We start from the raw sequence: 17,299 nt of genomic DNA on the forward strand, positions 1-17,299 counted from the left end.
AATGGTTTATAGCTGATAATTGGTGGTAAAATATGACAACGTTAGTTGAGGAAGTCCCAATTGAGTATATTGTCAACATCCTTTAGATAAGATATACTTTTGAATGATGGCACCCGATAGTCTCATGTCCCTCCTGGGCAGTGCCACCATTTGCGTATAAGTTTGATACTGATTCCAAGAAATGAAACTAGTGTGAGGTTGGGTCATAATGAATCGAATGGCATTCAACAACTGTTGTTGCTTATTCCGTGCACTCGCTGTGACGTGAACTGCATATAAACTGCAGCCGGGTGGCAAACGGAAGCTGCGGCAAGCAGTCAGATGCAATTCATTGGAATGCATTGCATTTTAAAGAAATGCCGCGAAGCTCTGACTATTTTGCATAACAAACAACAAAGAATTTTAATTGAGGCAGAGGCTTCTTCTTATAAAGGCGCACATCCAAAATAATAAAATAATAAGCACCAAGTTTTAAATATCAAAACATAGGACATCATCCGCGGCATTTTAATGGTCGATAAGCCAATTGACAGTCTCTTTACAATTAACATTTTATCAATAGAGCGTCCAAAACGTAAATTCATTCCCATCGATGGATGGTGTGGATGCCCACGCTGGCAGACAGGGGCCCATTAAAACGGGACGGAACTGAAAGCCCCATTGGAATTACAAACACGCAGCCGCAAATTGTTAAACGCGTGCACACCAAAACAAACGAAAACAACAAAAAAAAAGAGCCACAAGATGTACATAGATACAAGTTTCTTTAGCTATGTGTGTGTGTGTGTGTGTGTAAAAAATGCAAATAGCTTTAAGCAAACTGAGCCTGAAATTGAACTAAAATTGAAGAAATTGAAATACGAATACGACACAAATGCATTTTTAATTTTTAAGCGCCTCACGGCATGAGGTATATATATTTATGTATATATCTATTTATTTATTCATTTGTGTATTGTTTACAATTTATAATGTATATTGTATGTATGTTTTTGTTTTCGATTTAGTCAGAGATTTTTGTATATTGTATGAATTCACACGTTTTATGCACAGTATTTGTACGATTCTTTTGTTTTGTTTGCTCGTGACAAACAAGCTTAGCGTTTTTTTTTTATGTTTTGTTTATAATTTTAGGTATGTATTAACTAGTCTAGATTATTGCACTATAGCTCAAAGTTTAGCTTCTAAATTCACTATCTACTTAGTTTATTAACAATGCGAAAAGCTAGTTCTTCGTTTTGTATAAATAGGCAATAAACATTTTCACTATACACGTTTACGTGCACATAGACACGGACATTCTAACAAACACACAACACACAGACATTCTTATACACACTCCTAACGCATGGCTGACAGTACGAGTGTGTGGGAGAGAGTGTGAGTGTGTGTGTTCCTAGCGTACAATCACAGCACACAAATTACATGATTTCCTCTTAATACAAATAAAACAAACTATATTTTGGCGTAGTTGCATCATCCTCCACTTGAGTCGCCTAGATGCGACTGCAGAAGTTGTAAAGCAATTGTTTATCCTCGAAATGATAGACATTATTAATGTGTCGCAGCACGCGACCATCAACGAGATGACGTGCATAATGCACAGCCTCCATGCGATCCTTTGAAAGGCCAACCTCAATAAGCCAACTGACAAACTCGCTGCCATAGAAGACCTTGCGATAAACTCGTATGCGCCATCTGCTGAAAGCAATTACAATTAAAATGGTTAATAGAATGTCAATTCAATTGAATGGATAATAAGTAAATTGATGTAATAATTATTTTGTATGGAATTTAAATTTCGCTACGTTCTTTTGAAACTTTAATGACAAGACATGCAATAAGTATTGGAAATACTCGCCTTCTGTCCTTAGCAATATCCTTTTTGCAATTCTCCAAATGATGATTGCGAAATTGCTCGCAAATTTGTTTGGTATCTGGACGCAGACTCGACCAGTGGGGTAGACTGACCACATTGGCGCCATACCTAAAACGATGTGGATATTAGTAACAGCTAAAAGTCTTAGGGTAAGTATTGAACCTACCATATCTTTCGCCAGAATTTGATCAGCGGCATTAGTAACTCGCCCGTATCGCTTATGAAAACGGCCAACACAATTAAACCTTGGCCAAAGTTAAGGAACGCATCGAGAAAACTCAATTCCAAATAGATACCCGACATGCCCTCCATGACCAGCGTCCAAATCGATACCGCCAAGCCGACAAACATTGAGCACAACAGAATTATCAATAGGATTGTGTGTTTCAATGTTTGATGCTCATCGCAGTCGCTCGTGTGCTCCAACGGCTCCAAACCGCTGCGCGTCTGCTCCTCATAACGTTCTATGATGTTCTGGCAACCTTGACGCGAGGTGCTCGGACCGCAGTTGTACGAGCTGCTGCACATGTGGCTGCAACAGGAAAGAGAATCAATATAAATTGTTGCAAGCAATTGAAATCAATCATTAGCATACGATTCAGTTGGAGGTGCCGTATCGATTTTGTCCAGATCTTTGGGATCCATTACGTTTCGTTGGCGACTACGATTTAAAAGATCTTCGATGTCCATAACAACTGTAGATGCTGTTGTGGGCGTGGTCACCGCTGAGCCCGAACAACAGTTGCCACTGCCGGAACCACAACCTCCGTTGGATCTTTGGACTGTCACGTCTGCTGTGGGTATGATGTCATCATCATCCGACGAGGACGAATAGGATGTGGTGCGCGCGCTTTGTCTGATCGAGGAACGATCCACGTTGGCCAGCAAATTGGCTGTCGAAACGGTCGAGTGCAAATCTGAAGGTGCTAGAAAGTAAACAAGTTTGATTTAAGATTAAAAGTTTTGACATTAAAAGGCATACCCGAATCCGGATTGGACAACTCACGCGTATAAGTCAAGTACTTTTCATATCGCTTCTTGTAACGCTGTTGCAACACCAGGCAGCCCACAGTGACTGTAAAATATAATACAAGACGTTCAGATTAGTCTTATGTCAAAATCGTTAGCGCTTCTTTAGTCCACATTAAGTTTCAGATTGAAAACTTTACGTGCATCATTGTAAGCTTGCAACACCTTGCGGCGTGTGAAGCTGTCTTAACGCGTCAACGCTTTGTATGCTGTCATCATGTGGGAATCGTCAAAGGATAACATTATCTATGTAGTATATATTACGCACCTATGAAACACATGACGAGCATGAATACGGCAATTGCCGCTTGTGCATTGCCGTATTGAAAGCTGGGATTTTTTTTCTCGCTGGGCATAGATTTGGAATCAAAGGCAATCAGCAGACCGGAAATGACAGCGGGTACACCCCAGGCAAAAATCAGCTGGAATTAAAAGAAGCAATCAATAAATTGGTATATTTTAAGACATTTTCAATGGCATTTACCATATACGGCCATAGTTTGAGCACGAAACACAAGCTGCGACACTGCAAAAAGAGCAGCGTGATGGCCAAAAGCGCTGTCCACAGGCGGGAACTGTAGGTGCCGATGTTAAATAAAAAGAATTGCAGATACAAAGGCCAGCGTTCCACATGACCCAGCTTTGACCAGAGTATGACGCCAATGCAGCACATTAACTATAGGAAATATGCATAAATATTTTTAATATTTTTTAATAAATGCAATGTGATTTACCTGTGACAACACCAGACAGGCTGTAATGCGTTGTGGCATGCGTTTAAACCGCTTGGTAATAATCAACAGAGCCAACATCCAGCAACAGGCTGCTGCGCCAGCAACGCTTATGTCAAAGGAGAATGCATCCAGCTCATGCAAATAGTCCAAGGGCTTTAAATTTGTCAATGATATCATCTTGGCCGAGATAAACATAAGTGGAGCAGAGATAAATGTACACAACACCATGCTGCGTGCGATCTACAACGAGTAAATTAATTTCAGTTAATTATTTGCTTCTGAATTGAGGCTTAAATACTGCTCACCAGCTCCACTTCAACGTTATACTGCGTTGCAATGACAAAGGCACCGGGAGCTGCGGGAAAAGTGCCATAAAGAAAGCCAAAAGTACTCAACTCAGTGGTGTCATTGAAGTTATCGCCAGCCTGAATAATGTTGACAGTCTGACGGCAGACCAGAGGTAGGACCAAGCTAGAAATATATATATGATATTTAGCAAATTATTTATTGATTATTAAATATTTTAATAAATAAATAAATATATAAAATAAAAAATTAATTCCATATTTTACTTAGAAATCATTGTATAATTTTTAAATTAAATTTATTAAAAACTGCACTATTCAAATAATAACAAAATTGTTTAAATAATAAAAAGTAATAATTTTTGTATAATATAACTGAAGTTTCTTATTGTTCATATTATTTTTTCAGGTTTCATTTCTTATCTTTGCGTCCTCTGATAATTAGTGAATCTTGATAGTACTCACATCTTGACCAATATCAGCACACTGGGCAGCAACGATCCCATGCCCATGGTTTTGCGTTCCGCGCCAGAGCCGCCGCCTACAATTTTCAGGCCCAAAAGGAAGAGAGCTGTGGCTGAGAAACTCTGTCCGAAGACGCGCAACACACCGGCCACCATTTCAGGCAGACCATTGGGAAACAAAAAGCCACCAGCGACACCGAGCAGAGTCATCAACAGCAATGGATTGAAGAACAACGACTTAACAGTGTTCCAAACCAGAATTGAATGCTCGCCCAGGAAACGACGTTGTTTGCTCAATTGCTCAGCGGGACAGGTTTCCGGACAGAGTGGCGGATTCCTAGTAACTTCCTCCTTGTTTTTGATAATCTTGCTGATTTCCATGAGTACCAAACCAATGGGATTCAGAATGGCCAATGAAATAGGCGCCATTAGATACAAATACGAAGCATACTCTGGATGCACTTTCTCGTAAAGAGCCATAACTAAAATGAATCAAAGATATTAGATATAGCTCAATTGGCAATAGCTGTAGTAGTTACCTATTGGATATCCAATGGCAAAATCGTTGCTCTGCGTGCAAAAGATTGCCATCAAGCCAGCACGGGCATAGTTCAAAGGTCGAGCAACCAGCAGACTAATGACGAGCACGGCAAAGAAAACAATTGCTTTCGAGATGAGCATGGCCAGCATAAAGGTCCAATTGACGGCACTCCAGTTGAGTTTCACCAGCGACAGTAAGATCAGTGAGGGCAGGGCAAAGGTGCCCACAAATGTGGCCAATCCTTTAGTTTCCGCATTGCTTATGATCTTAAAGCGTCCAGCTATGTAGCTGTAAAAATGTAAATAAAATACAGTTAATTATGATATCATGTCACACCCCTTTTTAATAATTCTCGTTCTGATTTAAATGCATATATTGTACTGCGGAACTGTCTGGTGAAAACGGATACACACGCAACACCAACATGCAACACAACAAAATGTCACGTGAGCATGTCACAAATGCAAGTTATAAGATGAAACCAGTTTTGCATTTCATTTGGAATATTAACCAATAAAGTTTGTTAATGTTGCTTTTGTTTGTTCCGCCAAAGCAAAAAAAAGATAAATGTGTATGAATAAATATACAACAGGCTTTAAAGAGCTGGTTCTCCAATGGATGAGAAACTGGAGTACTTCCCCTTCCCAAAAAAAATAAATAAAAACCTGAACTAGTTGATGACGATATTTACTGGGCATGCTTAAGATTAATCACACTTTTAATTCAATTTTAATTTTTAATTTAATGACAAGCAACGTTAAATAATACTCAACGATTTATTTAGTATCTCATTTTAAATAAATGTTGTGTTTTTATTCTGTATTTAAATGGAGACTTGTTTTAAAAATAATGACACATATTTTAGTTCAACAAAGTGAACTTTTCGCCACGCGTTTCTGATTAGTTTGTTGTCTCTCTATATTATAATAATTGATAAGGAAAATATCTATATTAATTCTAACAAGTGTGGAATTTCATTTATAATAAAAGCGAAAACCAGATGCACTTTAATTATCAATTGTATAACTATTACTTGTGTAAAATTTACCCACAGTCATGATCTATATATTATTCGGTTTTTTTTAATTGGTAGTAAGTAATTTGCGTAATCCCCACGTATTTCACTCAACTATGAATACAATATGCATACTCGCATATGCATATAAGCATTGCTGATGGAATTTGTTTATTCAGCTAAGTAGATTGTAGTACAAGTGTTTCTATAATTTAAATGGATCCCCAGAGTAATGCGTTCTGTGGGCTGCATATGAACTCATGTGAGGGCTGGTCACGTGCTTGTCCGCAGCGTTGCGTCGATTGGAGCTCTGACTAATTGCAGCTGGACTCTTGATAATAACATGAATACCATGAATCGAGGCATCTACCTACAAACATTTGCGTATATATAAATTAATATATTTTTTCATCAGTCTAAAATTCCGCAGTCCCCCATAACGAAAACAGCTGTGCAGATTGTGGCACTTATTTACCCAAACTAGGTCTTAAATTCAAGGAAAGTGAGCACAGTTTGTGTACACCTAACATATGTTTCGAAAAATTTAGTATTATAAGGAAATATTTCTTGACATACAGCAGTAAAATGTGTATATGTGCATTAGAGTGAATCGATTTGTAAGGGCACAAAAAAATTGAATAATGGTAACAAAAATTCGTAATCTACGGTGAATTCTTAGATGTTTCACCTTTAAACCATAGTTCTAAAATCAGTTTATAGTCTGTTCTTTTTTAATTGAAAATTGTTAGCATGTTCTTATTAGCATATCTTAAGTGTTTTTATTCCAATCCTGACAAGATTTGAATCAAAACTGTTGTTAGGACCACAAATATCATTGACATTATTTAAAATAAAATTAAATAAGTAACTATAATTAAATAACCAACAAATAGATTAATAAATAACAGAGCATTTTCCATTGTAGTTTTCAAAAATTATAATTTCCCATTTTGATGAAATATTCCCCATTTTTGGGTTTCCAGATACAAATGGGACTTAACAGCAGTACTCATCTGTTAGCCAGATGAGTAATAAATATTACGACACAACGTATGTGCATATTTCATAGGTCAGTGCACGAATCGTGACAAGTTGTAATACCCTCTTGCTAGAGTATTACAATGCATGTCATTTATATTTCAATCGGTTTGGAAAATCATATAATACACATTACGTTTCGATCGCGTAATGATATAGATAGAATAGAACAATAATAATAATATGGTTTTAAAATTGTTGTTGTCTAATTGATTGCAGCAACAAATTAATTTGCTTTTACAGCAGTCGCGTGCATCTACAGTGTTTAGATTCTACACTTAAAGCAGCTGAGCATACCTATACTATTTTATAGAAAGTCAGACATGCATAAATCAATAGTAGTAATAACATAAATAAACATATAAGAGTAAATGTACAGTCAGACATCAAATAAGATTAAAATATAAATTCTATTGTTCAAAAAAAATAGTTGATCAAATGAAATATATAAATAAGTATGTTTTTTTTTAACTTAAGATACAAAGAAGTGTCCTTAAATGGGGTCTATCGTACATTTAAAATTTCTTAAGTTGCTTTCTCTTCACCTTTTCCCTTTTGTATCACAATTTTATGTTTCAAGCTTACACCAAAATCAATTGATTTGATGTTTTTAAATTTAAGCTGCAATTTGTTTATCGAGGTCCCACTGTATACATATATGTTAATACATGCACACATACATGCATACGTAATTGCATTGTCAGTCGATTGGCGATTATACAATCGCTTAATGCAACAATCGAAGTTGATCGATTTTGTTTACTGGCAACCGTTGCAAGGTCATTTGTAATTGTTAGAGTGTCTGTGTGTCTGTGTATCTGTGTGTTATGTTATTATTTATCTCACTCTCTAAACGTTTTTACTTTCGCTTATTGCAATTAGTAGTTAAGCTTAAATATTTCACAATCGCCTTTGCGGGGGCATATGAATTTAAAATGTAACTAGTACTAGTAAATAAGTTTCTATTGTTTGTGTTTTTGTTGATTTTGCATTGTAATTGTTTTGGTGTTATTTTGCATAACAATCATTTATCATTTGGGCTGCCGTGTTGCAAATCTTTTTTAGACTGACGGCAATTTTCACGCTTCACGGCTTTGTGCACTACAAAATTAGTAACGATTTATGACCGACATTTAAGTCATCTTTAACTTCAAATTTCGAATCTAAAAGCGTAGTTGCTGCATTTAATTAAACGTGTTTATACCCAACAACTCAATGGGGATATCCGTTCAGCATGCCAACGATTTAATACATGACTAATGGGGAAATTGAAGACATAAATGTATGTATACATATATGTAAAGCAATTGAAAATCCCACAGTGCAAATGCATTAATTAAACGAAAGAATAATTTAACTGAAGTACTCGTAATCGTTTAAAATTAGTGTACGTTTTCTTTCACTTTTGCCAATTTTTATGCTGATGAATCAAGGAAATAAGAGACAGATAATGAATTCAAAGCGGTCATTGAACGAGCGCGTGACCAATAATGATATAATAATAAACAATAACAACTAGAGTTTGTTTTGGACTAAGTAAACCTGACAACAAGTCAATAAAGAACTAGAAGAGTTTTAAACTGAAAACCTGATAATGAACGGAACGCAAATAATAACAACAAACAGTGCAAATGAATTCTCAGACAAAGACAGCTAAAGTTCAAGGTGCACTGTCCGTGAACTCACGAATGCGTGGGCGGAACAACCTGTATTACTTACCCACATATAATAATGCCAAAGCATTGAACCAAAGCCGGATAGAAATTATCCATAGAGACGCCATCCTCGACGCGTGGTGTAGCCGACGTTGTGACGCTAACGTCGACGGCGAATTCGCTGCTGCTGCTGACCAAAGCAGCATCTGTGGCAGCGCTGTCGCGCACAGCTTTGTAGTACATGGAACTATCCATGATGCACTTTCGTTAAGTTGAATCGTTTAGTTACTGGCAGCAACAACGAAGTGCGACATTTTCCCTAACGCGTCACGAAAACAGCTGTCGCTTTGGTGTGACGTCAAAAGGCCGGGAGGACGAGTGTGTGCAATTATTGAATTTTCGCCAATTGAATAAAGGCGACACACACACATGCACAAATGATTTAATAACACAGTTCACGGTGTTGCTGCTCGTTGGTTATATTTAGCATTATTTGCAACTATCATTTTCCTTGATTAATACTTATCAGTAGCAGTTGCGTTGTCAGGTATTACGCTTACAGTTTCATTTCATATCATTTTCCACTTGTCTGTTGCTCGCAAAACTAAAAAAAAAATATATTTGTTGCAAGTATTGTGCACGCGTGCTTTTATAAGAAAGCCTAAATCGCGACTGAAACAACTTTTGCACACAACACGCAAGTTGCAACTGAATTTTTTATTTTATTAAATTAGAACAAGTTGCCAGATCGGGAAATTTCTGTAGCAATTTGAAATTTTTTATTTTTAGTTCATGCAGTTTTTAAAATTGCAATAATTTTGAAATTAGCTAAAATTTTGATGAAAATTTAAAATTCGAAAAAAAATATATCTAAATATAAGTGAAGATTTTAAAGTCGTCAACCAAATTTAAGAGAAGTTAAAAAAATAAAAATATCATAAAATCGAGAAAATTCCAACAAATATTCTGCAATAATTTAAAAAATTCTAGCTTCAAAAATAAGAGAAAACTCCAATTTAGTCAAATTTTCAAAGTTGCAACTGAATTTTTTATTTTATTAAATTAGAACAAGTTGCCAGATCCGGAAATTCTGTTGGGTGGCAGCCCCAATCAGAACAAGTTGCCAGATCGGGAAATTATGTAGGGTGGCAGCCCCAATTAGTCATCAAACAAAATTTACGCAAATTTGTAAAAAATATTTTACAAAGAATTAACAAATTCTTTAATTTTTACGCTACGTTGCGAAAAGCTTACTTAAACAATGAATCGACTTTTTGGACGTGGAAAACCCAAAGAACCTGGTCCAAGTCTAAATGACTGCATTTCAGGCGTAAGTTGCACTGAAAAACAAAGGAGAATTTTTATTATAATATTTATTTATTGGATCATTAAAGGTGGATGCTCGGGCTGCCAACATTGAGGAGAAGATTGCGAAGCTGGAAACAGAGCTGCGAAAATATCGCGAGCAGATGAGCAAAATGCGCGAGTCACCAGCTAAAAATTCAGTAAAACAAAGGGCGCTGCGTGTGCTTAAACAAAAGAAGGCGTATGGATTTAAAGTCTTGTAAACAGGGTCAATAAAATAATTGCGTTTTTTGATTCGCAGCTATGAACAACAAGCCGAATCTCTGCGCAATCAATCCTTCAACATGGAACAGGCAAACTATGCGGCACAGTCTCTCAAGGATACTCAGGCCACAGTGGCTGCCATGAAGGATGGCGTCAAGCAAATGAAAACGGAATACAAAAAGATCAACATTGATCAAATTGAAGTGAGTTATAAAATTGTAGTATAAATGGAATTCTAATAACGCATTGTTATACAGGACATGCAGGACGACATGGCCGATATGCTGGAGCAGGCCGATGAGGTGCAGGAGGCAATGGGACGCACCTATGGAATGCCCGATGTGGATGACGATGATTTGCAGGCCGAACTTGATGCCTTGGGCGATGAGATCGCCTTGGACGATGATACCAGCTATTTAGATGACGTTACTAAGGCGCCTGAAGCGCCTGACAGAGAGCCAGGTGCCGACAGCATCGTACCTGGAAAGGTATGCAAGAGAAATATAACGTATACTTCATAAATGAGTAATGCAATATCTTCTACTTTAACAGAGCACCATTGAAACGGATGAGTTTGGATTGCCCAAAGTACCGACCTCCTTGAAGACTACATAGATAACATCTGTCCAGCTTCTCACTTCAAAGGTTTATCTTATCTAAGAAAAAAAGCCACAATGTCAGCTTGGAGTGTTTCCATACAGTTAAAATAACAAAGTTTAAGTTTTTACCAATTGTAAGCATTTTTTATGTTTGATACCAATAGCATGCCTGCGCATATTAAAAGGATTCGTACACTTATGCTCTCTGTCTCTCTTTAATTTTTTTCTCTTGATTGCAACTGTAACACAGCAATTGCACTCGTATAATACACACTTTCGCTCTCTTAAGTGCAAAAGCAACAACGTGTGTCATGCGGATACACTCTCACTGCTCACTCTCACATCACTCTCATTTGGTGAGCATTCACGTTTATGCTCACTCACACACACAAGCAGAGGAACGTGCATGAAGGTAACTGAGCTTTGAAGTTCAGAGCATGAACTTGAGCGGACGCGCGCGTGTCTCTGCCACTGTGAACGTTTCTCTGTGTGTGTGCGAGTGTGTGTGCTTGTCTGGCTGTATGTGTGCCTCACTGCACTGCTGTGTGCAAAAATAACGCGTTCGCTTGCGTTTAGTCTTCAACTGACTGCTGTAACGGACGGTCGCAAATTCCGAAGAGGGCAACACAGTCGATCAGCAGCAACAGAAAATAGAAAAAACCTTCGTCCAAAACAAAAGCAAAATCAATTTCCCAAACGTAATTGTAACTGCAGCGTGAACGCGCGCGTCGCTGCCACCCCTTCTCCTCACCCCACCGACGCGACGCGTTGCTAATTAACCGAAATCAATTTGCTCCAGCAAGACTGACAGACAGACAGCCGGGCACAATCGCATCCTCGTTTTCCTAATAATATCCAACTTGAATCAAATCAAATAATAATAATAAATATATACATCATAATTAGTGAAACAAGAAAGAAAAAGAGTGAGTGTTACAATTGAATCTGAATCTGTATCTGTATTCACTGCCAAAATGCCACGCAATTGGCAAATGTCTTGTGTAATTGTATTTTAACATCGTTTGTTTAATGTTGACGCCCCGACTTCGACACGCCCACACGCCCACTGCCCAGCAGCCCCACAGTGCCTCAAAGTGTTATTGTAGATCTTAAATACATACATATATATACGTAATACGTATACGCAATATTTACATTTGCTTTTATGCAAATATTTGCCAGGCAGCCATTTTAGCTGCATTAAGTGCAACTATTTTTAGTACAAAACTCGAAAAGCTAATCAAAATCAACATACATACTGGAAACATAATGGATATACGTCAAATTGGATTATTATTGCTTCAAATGGTAAGAAAATAGCACAGATCTTTGGATATATTACTCGTACATACTCGCACATACACATCTACATCTCATATTGCGCATACGCAGCGTGTAACCGCGTTGGAACTTTTTCTCGTTGTTTTCTAGAATTCTATCGTTCGTTGTAATCGAGTGTTGCATTCGCGATTATTGCGGAGTTGCATTCGACAAAAAAAATAAAGCAAAAAAAAAAAAACAAAAGTGCAAAAATGCAGGAAGCAAATGGCAAAGAGGCAAACACAAAAAGCTTTCTATGCTCACATTTCGTCATCACGTAATTACATAGTATACGGCATGAAAGTGCAGGAAAAAATCAACAAATATAAAAAAAAAAAAACAAATAAATTGATATATGTACATAAGTGCAAATCTGTGTGTTTAGTGGTGAATGGAATGAGTCATATGATCTAGAGGAGCATGAGAATTTAAGTAAAATATTTGTCGCTTGCGAATCAGGATTCATCTTCTGAATAAAGCAAACTGAATTTAATATAATTTAATTTAAATCTTTTTTTTTATGTTTATAATAAACAGTTAAAAAATTAAGGTTACATTTAAACATTTTTAGATTTAGTTATAGGCTTAACAATTTTAATTGCTTTTTGCTTATTTGTATTGATTTAATTTTATTATTTATTTCTTGGTTGATTGCTTATTAATTTGTAACTTTAACTGCTTTCATTTGATTAAACTATTGATGATTAATTTGCCGAATTTACATTTTGCAACAAGTGCATACAAGTGTACTATTTATTGTGCTTAACTTCTAGAGCGATTTCTCGTATTACCACTCCATAAAGTTAACGCCAGAGCAATGTCCCACTTTTTTTTTTTGGCTTCAATATTACAATTTACCAATAATTAAAATTCGATACAAAAGAAGCAAGAAACAACTCTTGGCACAATAAAACTGCTAACAACGGCGCAAAATTTATTATTATTATTTATGCTTAAATACATATTGTTTTGTTTTAGTTGTTTTTTTTTTTTTTTGGTTTATGGCTAATCGAGGCGAAAAACCAAAGATTGGCAATTCAAATGATGGGTGAGACCTTCGACAAGATAGTGACAAGCTTATAAATTATCATTTCAAGCCGAGATCATGCGTCTCAGTCAACTCGAAAATGTAGAGGATTTTTTATGTTAATATATTGTAGTTCGATATATCAAATACCATGTAATAAATTTTAGCGCTTTTATAGTATTTTCTAACTCCCCTTTTGTTTGTCAACAATTAGATGCATCACAGTTTGAAAGTAACTATCCACAAAGGTCACTCATGCTCGCATCTCATGCAATTTTCAGCACGAATCCGAATACGACCCGACGACACTGACCAACCTCACAATCTGCTGTTGGGCATGTACCACACCCCGTAAAAAGAGGAGAAAAAAACCACCGAAATCAAAAACCAAAGCAAACAAAATTCATCAAAAATCAAATAAGACTTGCCAAATAAAAAATAAATAAAATAAAAGCCCTGAGTGATAAAACTGTTTGCAATTGTTGTAGTTGTTTTTGTTGCTATCGGAGCGATAAAGGCAAAAAAGCTCTTTCCCTGTTCTCAACTGGACTTGAATGGTTATTTGTGGTCTTCCTATATGCAATCAATTAAAAGCAAACGTCTTTACATATGCCTGCCAATAGCTTTGTTATTGTTACTGCTCTTCTAATGCCGCTCAAGCATAAGAGAAGAGAGTTTTCAAGAGCGGGAGAGAGCGAGTGCGATCTCAACTTTTGCAAAGGCAATGAACGCGAGCGCAAATTCGTGTTGTTGCCTTTGTATTTATTTGCGCGCTTGCGTCGCTGCCTCTGTCTCAGTCGCAGTCGCTGTCTGTGTGCTGGTAAAGCTTTTGGCGTTTTCTTCCGATAACGGGCACACACACACACAACTGAAAACACTTACATGCATGTGTGTGTGTGTGTGTGTCTGTGTGTGCCTTGCGTCGGTTCGCGTCAGTTTTTCCTCCCCGGTGTCGCATGACCCTGGCCTGCTATTGAAGCTAGACACATTCGGAGGCCAATATAAAGCGCAACCATTCAAAATATATACTAAGCATGATGCCGCCGATGTCGGCTACAACTATACACACATATGCATACACACACATTTGTATGTGTCTCAGTGTGTGCTATGCATTTATGTACTATGCACTTACGTACATAAATATTGTAGTATATTTTTTTTTCATTTTATTTTTTTTTTGCTATTGTAATTGTGCGAGTATTCAATCCTATACTTTTCTGTTGTTGTTGTTGCTGTATTTTGTTTCTAAAATGAGAAAATGCGAAATGAGAATGCACAGTTTAATGCAATTTATTTATCGCCTGTAGAAATTGAAAAGCTGGAAGCTATTTTGGCCAAATTTTCATTCGATCTTTCTTTAGATTTCTGCATACGTGTTTTTTTAATCACACTATTTTATTAGTTTAATTTGTTTTGTTTTTTTCAACTGAACCAGTTTGACACATATTTAAATTCAGTCACTCTTTGTGCTCAGAATCTACGTTTAGTTAAATATTTGGTCATAAAAATGTCAGCCGAATAAGCCACTTGACAGCCAATTCCCCTAAATTCTCCAATAAAAAACAGCTGGAACAAACTAAGGTTACAATTATGATATTGTAGTTTAGTTGTAGTTTTTGGACAACCCACACTCATGTTGATTTGTCCAACTTCAGTGACTGATAAGCGTACAACGCTGCGTATGCTTGATAAAGCGCAACCTTAGAAAATATTACGTATACGTATGCAAGCATGTTGGTATGCGTGAATGGTGAAGCAAACAAATGGATTTTGAGCATACAGACACTTGTGCTTCTATACATACATACAGATATACATATGTATATTATAGGTAGGTTTTAGAAGCTTGCGGCCTTGGGTTCTTCAGACCCCGGGGCAGATGTATCGTGCATACGAAAAACTAGTTCTAAAATTATGTATATGTCTACGTTTTTTTTGTTTTTTCTTTTCTTTTAAATTTAAAGTCGTCACAGACGCATTGAGTTAAAGTTGTAGTTGTAGTTGAAGTTATGTTTAGCCTTAAGTCACGTTTTGTTTTTGTAGGTCTGCGACCGCTAATTTTTTGGCTTCTAGGTTCTGTTATTGTTATTGTTTGTTGCTTGCGGCAAGTTCAACATAACATGAACGAAAATCCAGCAAAAGCACATACTGCCAACTCAACGTTAACTGCAAATCAGTTTCAGTTTCTGTTTCGGTTTCATTTATTTTTTTATACATTTTTTTTTAAGCTGCCCCCACAACACACAAAAGCAACAGCACAACATTCGGCACATTGAGGTTCAAGGTGACCACGAAGCGGCACTTACCAAGGCCAAGTGCATGCCGTGGCGTGTCTACGCTCAGCTCTTGATTATGCATGCTTGAGATACAAAAATTACATATAAAAAGATATATACACAAATATACATACATACAACGATTTATGTACTTACATTTAGGCCTCAAAAAGGCAACAAGTGGTACAACACGTGCTCCTCTACGCATTTTAATAATTTCCAACTAACAATAAATAGTCGAACTTCAGATACCCATTACAAAGCCTTGACTTACTCTTTCAGCTTACAAAAGCTCAGCCCTAGTTCTTAAAGAATTCAGTGGCAATGAAGACAGCTTTTGAAGCAAGCTTAACATAAAGTTTAGAGCAAGGAAATTAAATTCACATTCACATTCACAATCACAAACCGATTCAGATTCAGATTCGGCAAAGCCAAAAGCAAATGCCAGCAAGTCAAGTAAAGTCACTCACGAATATTAACACACACACATGCACGCAAGCAGCCGAAAAAATCATGACCTTCCACAATGCCAGCAGCAACAATTGGCTCTCGCCCTCTGCCGCTCGCGCTCTCTTTCTTGTACTCCCTGTGCCTTCGTGAGCGACGCTTTTGGTGAGCGCTTTTTTTGTTTTTTGGCAATGCGTGAGCACACAGACACACACACACATACAGACGCATGGCAAAGAGTGCGCTGCTCGAAAATAAGGCCAAGGTTACTCACCTTGATTAAGACCGAATGAACGAACTGAACTAAAACATAAAGAAACGTAGAGTAGAGTAGAGTAGAGTAAAGTAGAAGTGGCTGGGCAGGCTAAACAGAAGTTGCCGCTGCCGCCTCAACAGCAGCAACAGAAGCAGCAGCAGCAGCGTTTTTCTCTTCTTATTTATTAATATGTTTGAGTGTGTGTGTGTGTGTGCGTATATGTTTAATGACCTTGCCCAAAAAAGCTTCAAGCATAATAATTAACAATAACTTGAGGTGGAGGCTACCTAAGCCGACGAGTAGAATCAAGCAACGAAAATGAAACTGAATTTTTGTGTTGGTTTTTTTTCTTGCTATTGTTGTTGTTGTAGTCTTAACTCAGCCGACAATGGCCCTGCGTCGTCAGAGGTCAACGCCAGGATCAGTGTCATTGCTTTTGCCGCTGCTGCTGCTGTTGCTGCGACAGCGACGTCAGCGTGAGCCACAAGTACGTTCACTTTAACTCTTGCCGAAATTACGTATGCCCTCTCTCTCTCTCTCTTTGTTGCTCACTCGCACTCACTCTCTCTTTCTCCTTAATTTGATGACTGTTTAATACACTCATTTAAATTCAGTAAATTTTAGCAATATGCGAAATTATTTTAAGTCAGAAAATGATTAAAAAATGTGAGCTAGCAATCTAAAAATAATAACTAAATGAAATCAATAATATTAAGTAGCAACATGAATCTCTATAGCAACGAGAACTGTAAAATGCCGCTTACAGTTTGAGCAACATTTGTTTTGTTTGAATGTGCTTGTCAAACTGCAACACGCGCCAAACTTAATGCCGCCCCAAGGCTTGCATAGTTTTAGCTGCATTGATCAAATCGCGCGCCTATCTCAATAGCCCCCAAATGCGGCAGCGCCTATAGCACACTATTATCGCACACAACAACACAAACAACAACAACAGCACCAGTTTAGCCTTAGTTGAGGTCTTGCCATGCACCTCGAAATTGCAAATGCAATAATAATAAAAACTAACATCAAATGCACATGCAAAAATGCAATAGCAATAGAAAAAAAAGCAAAACGCCGTATAGCAAGAGCAACAACTCCCGCGCTTTTGTTTTAGTGTTTGTTTGCGAGTGAGAGCGATA

General features: G+C 37.3%; 2 protein-coding genes across 3 annotated transcripts; one reads left to right on the top strand and one right to left on the bottom strand.

The window, feature by feature from the left end:
- Window positions 1-1,014: 1,014 nt before the first annotated feature.
- On the bottom strand, window positions 1,015-9,326 carry LOC117788827 (integral membrane protein GPR155). The gene is made up of 12 exons (XM_034627709.1): window positions 8,725-9,326; window positions 4,951-5,240; window positions 4,413-4,893; window positions 3,948-4,113; window positions 3,643-3,882; window positions 3,393-3,584; window positions 3,177-3,330; window positions 2,862-2,954; window positions 2,475-2,805; window positions 2,046-2,411; window positions 1,862-1,987; window positions 1,015-1,698 (listed from the first exon to the last, which is right to left on the bottom strand). Exons 1-12 carry the CDS (start codon window positions 8,913-8,915, stop codon window positions 1,497-1,499), a joined length of 2,832 nt encoding a protein of 943 aa, XP_034483600.1. The 5' UTR covers window positions 8,916-9,326; the 3' UTR covers window positions 1,015-1,496.
- A 489-nt stretch (window positions 9,327-9,815) lies between these two features.
- Window positions 9,816-11,028, top strand: LOC117786633 (charged multivesicular body protein 5). 2 transcript variants are annotated; one of them, XM_034624970.1, is made up of 5 exons: window positions 9,816-9,990; window positions 10,055-10,206; window positions 10,267-10,432; window positions 10,487-10,717; window positions 10,779-11,028. In XM_034624970.1, the coding sequence occupies exons 1-5, from the start codon at window positions 9,922-9,924 to the stop codon at window positions 10,842-10,844; spliced, it is 684 nt and encodes a 227-aa protein (XP_034480861.1). In that variant the 5' UTR covers window positions 9,816-9,921; the 3' UTR covers window positions 10,845-11,028. The 2 variants fall into 2 exon arrangements, with proteins under 2 accessions (XP_034480861.1, XP_034480863.1); XM_034624972.1 differs by having other exon boundaries at window positions 10,782-11,028.
- The last annotated feature ends 6,271 nt before the right edge of the window (window positions 11,029-17,299 follow it).

The sequence above is a fragment of the Drosophila innubila genome (genome assembly GCF_004354385.1).
Source record: "Drosophila innubila isolate TH190305 chromosome 3L unlocalized genomic scaffold, UK_Dinn_1.0 0_D_3L, whole genome shotgun sequence".
NCBI classification, from domain to species: Eukaryota; Metazoa; Arthropoda; class Insecta; order Diptera; family Drosophilidae; genus Drosophila; species Drosophila innubila.

Bases quoted from the DNA above. Each gene is read 5' to 3' on its own strand.
- LOC117788827 (XM_034627709.1), bottom strand. From the start codon at position 8,915: ATGGATAGTTCCATGTACTACAAAGCTGTGCGCGACAGCGCTGCCACA. The intron at 3,883-3,947 runs GTGAGCAGTATT...TACTCGTTGTAG, and splicing joins ATAACGTTGAAGTGGAGCTG to ATCGCACGCAGCATGGTGTT. The intron at 2,412-2,474 runs GTATGCTAATGA...TTCCTGTTGCAG, and splicing joins ACGGCACCTCCAACTGAATC to CCACATGTGCAGCAGCTCGT.
- LOC117786633 (XM_034624970.1), top strand. From the start codon at position 9,922: ATGAATCGACTTTTTGGACGTGGAAAACCCAAAGAACCTGGTCCAAGT. The intron at 10,433-10,486 runs GTGAGTTATAAA...ATTGTTATACAG, and splicing joins TCAACATTGATCAAATTGAA to GACATGCAGGACGACATGGC. The intron at 10,718-10,778 runs GTATGCAAGAGA...CTTCTACTTTAA, and splicing joins ACAGCATCGTACCTGGAAAG to CAGAGCACCATTGAAACGGA.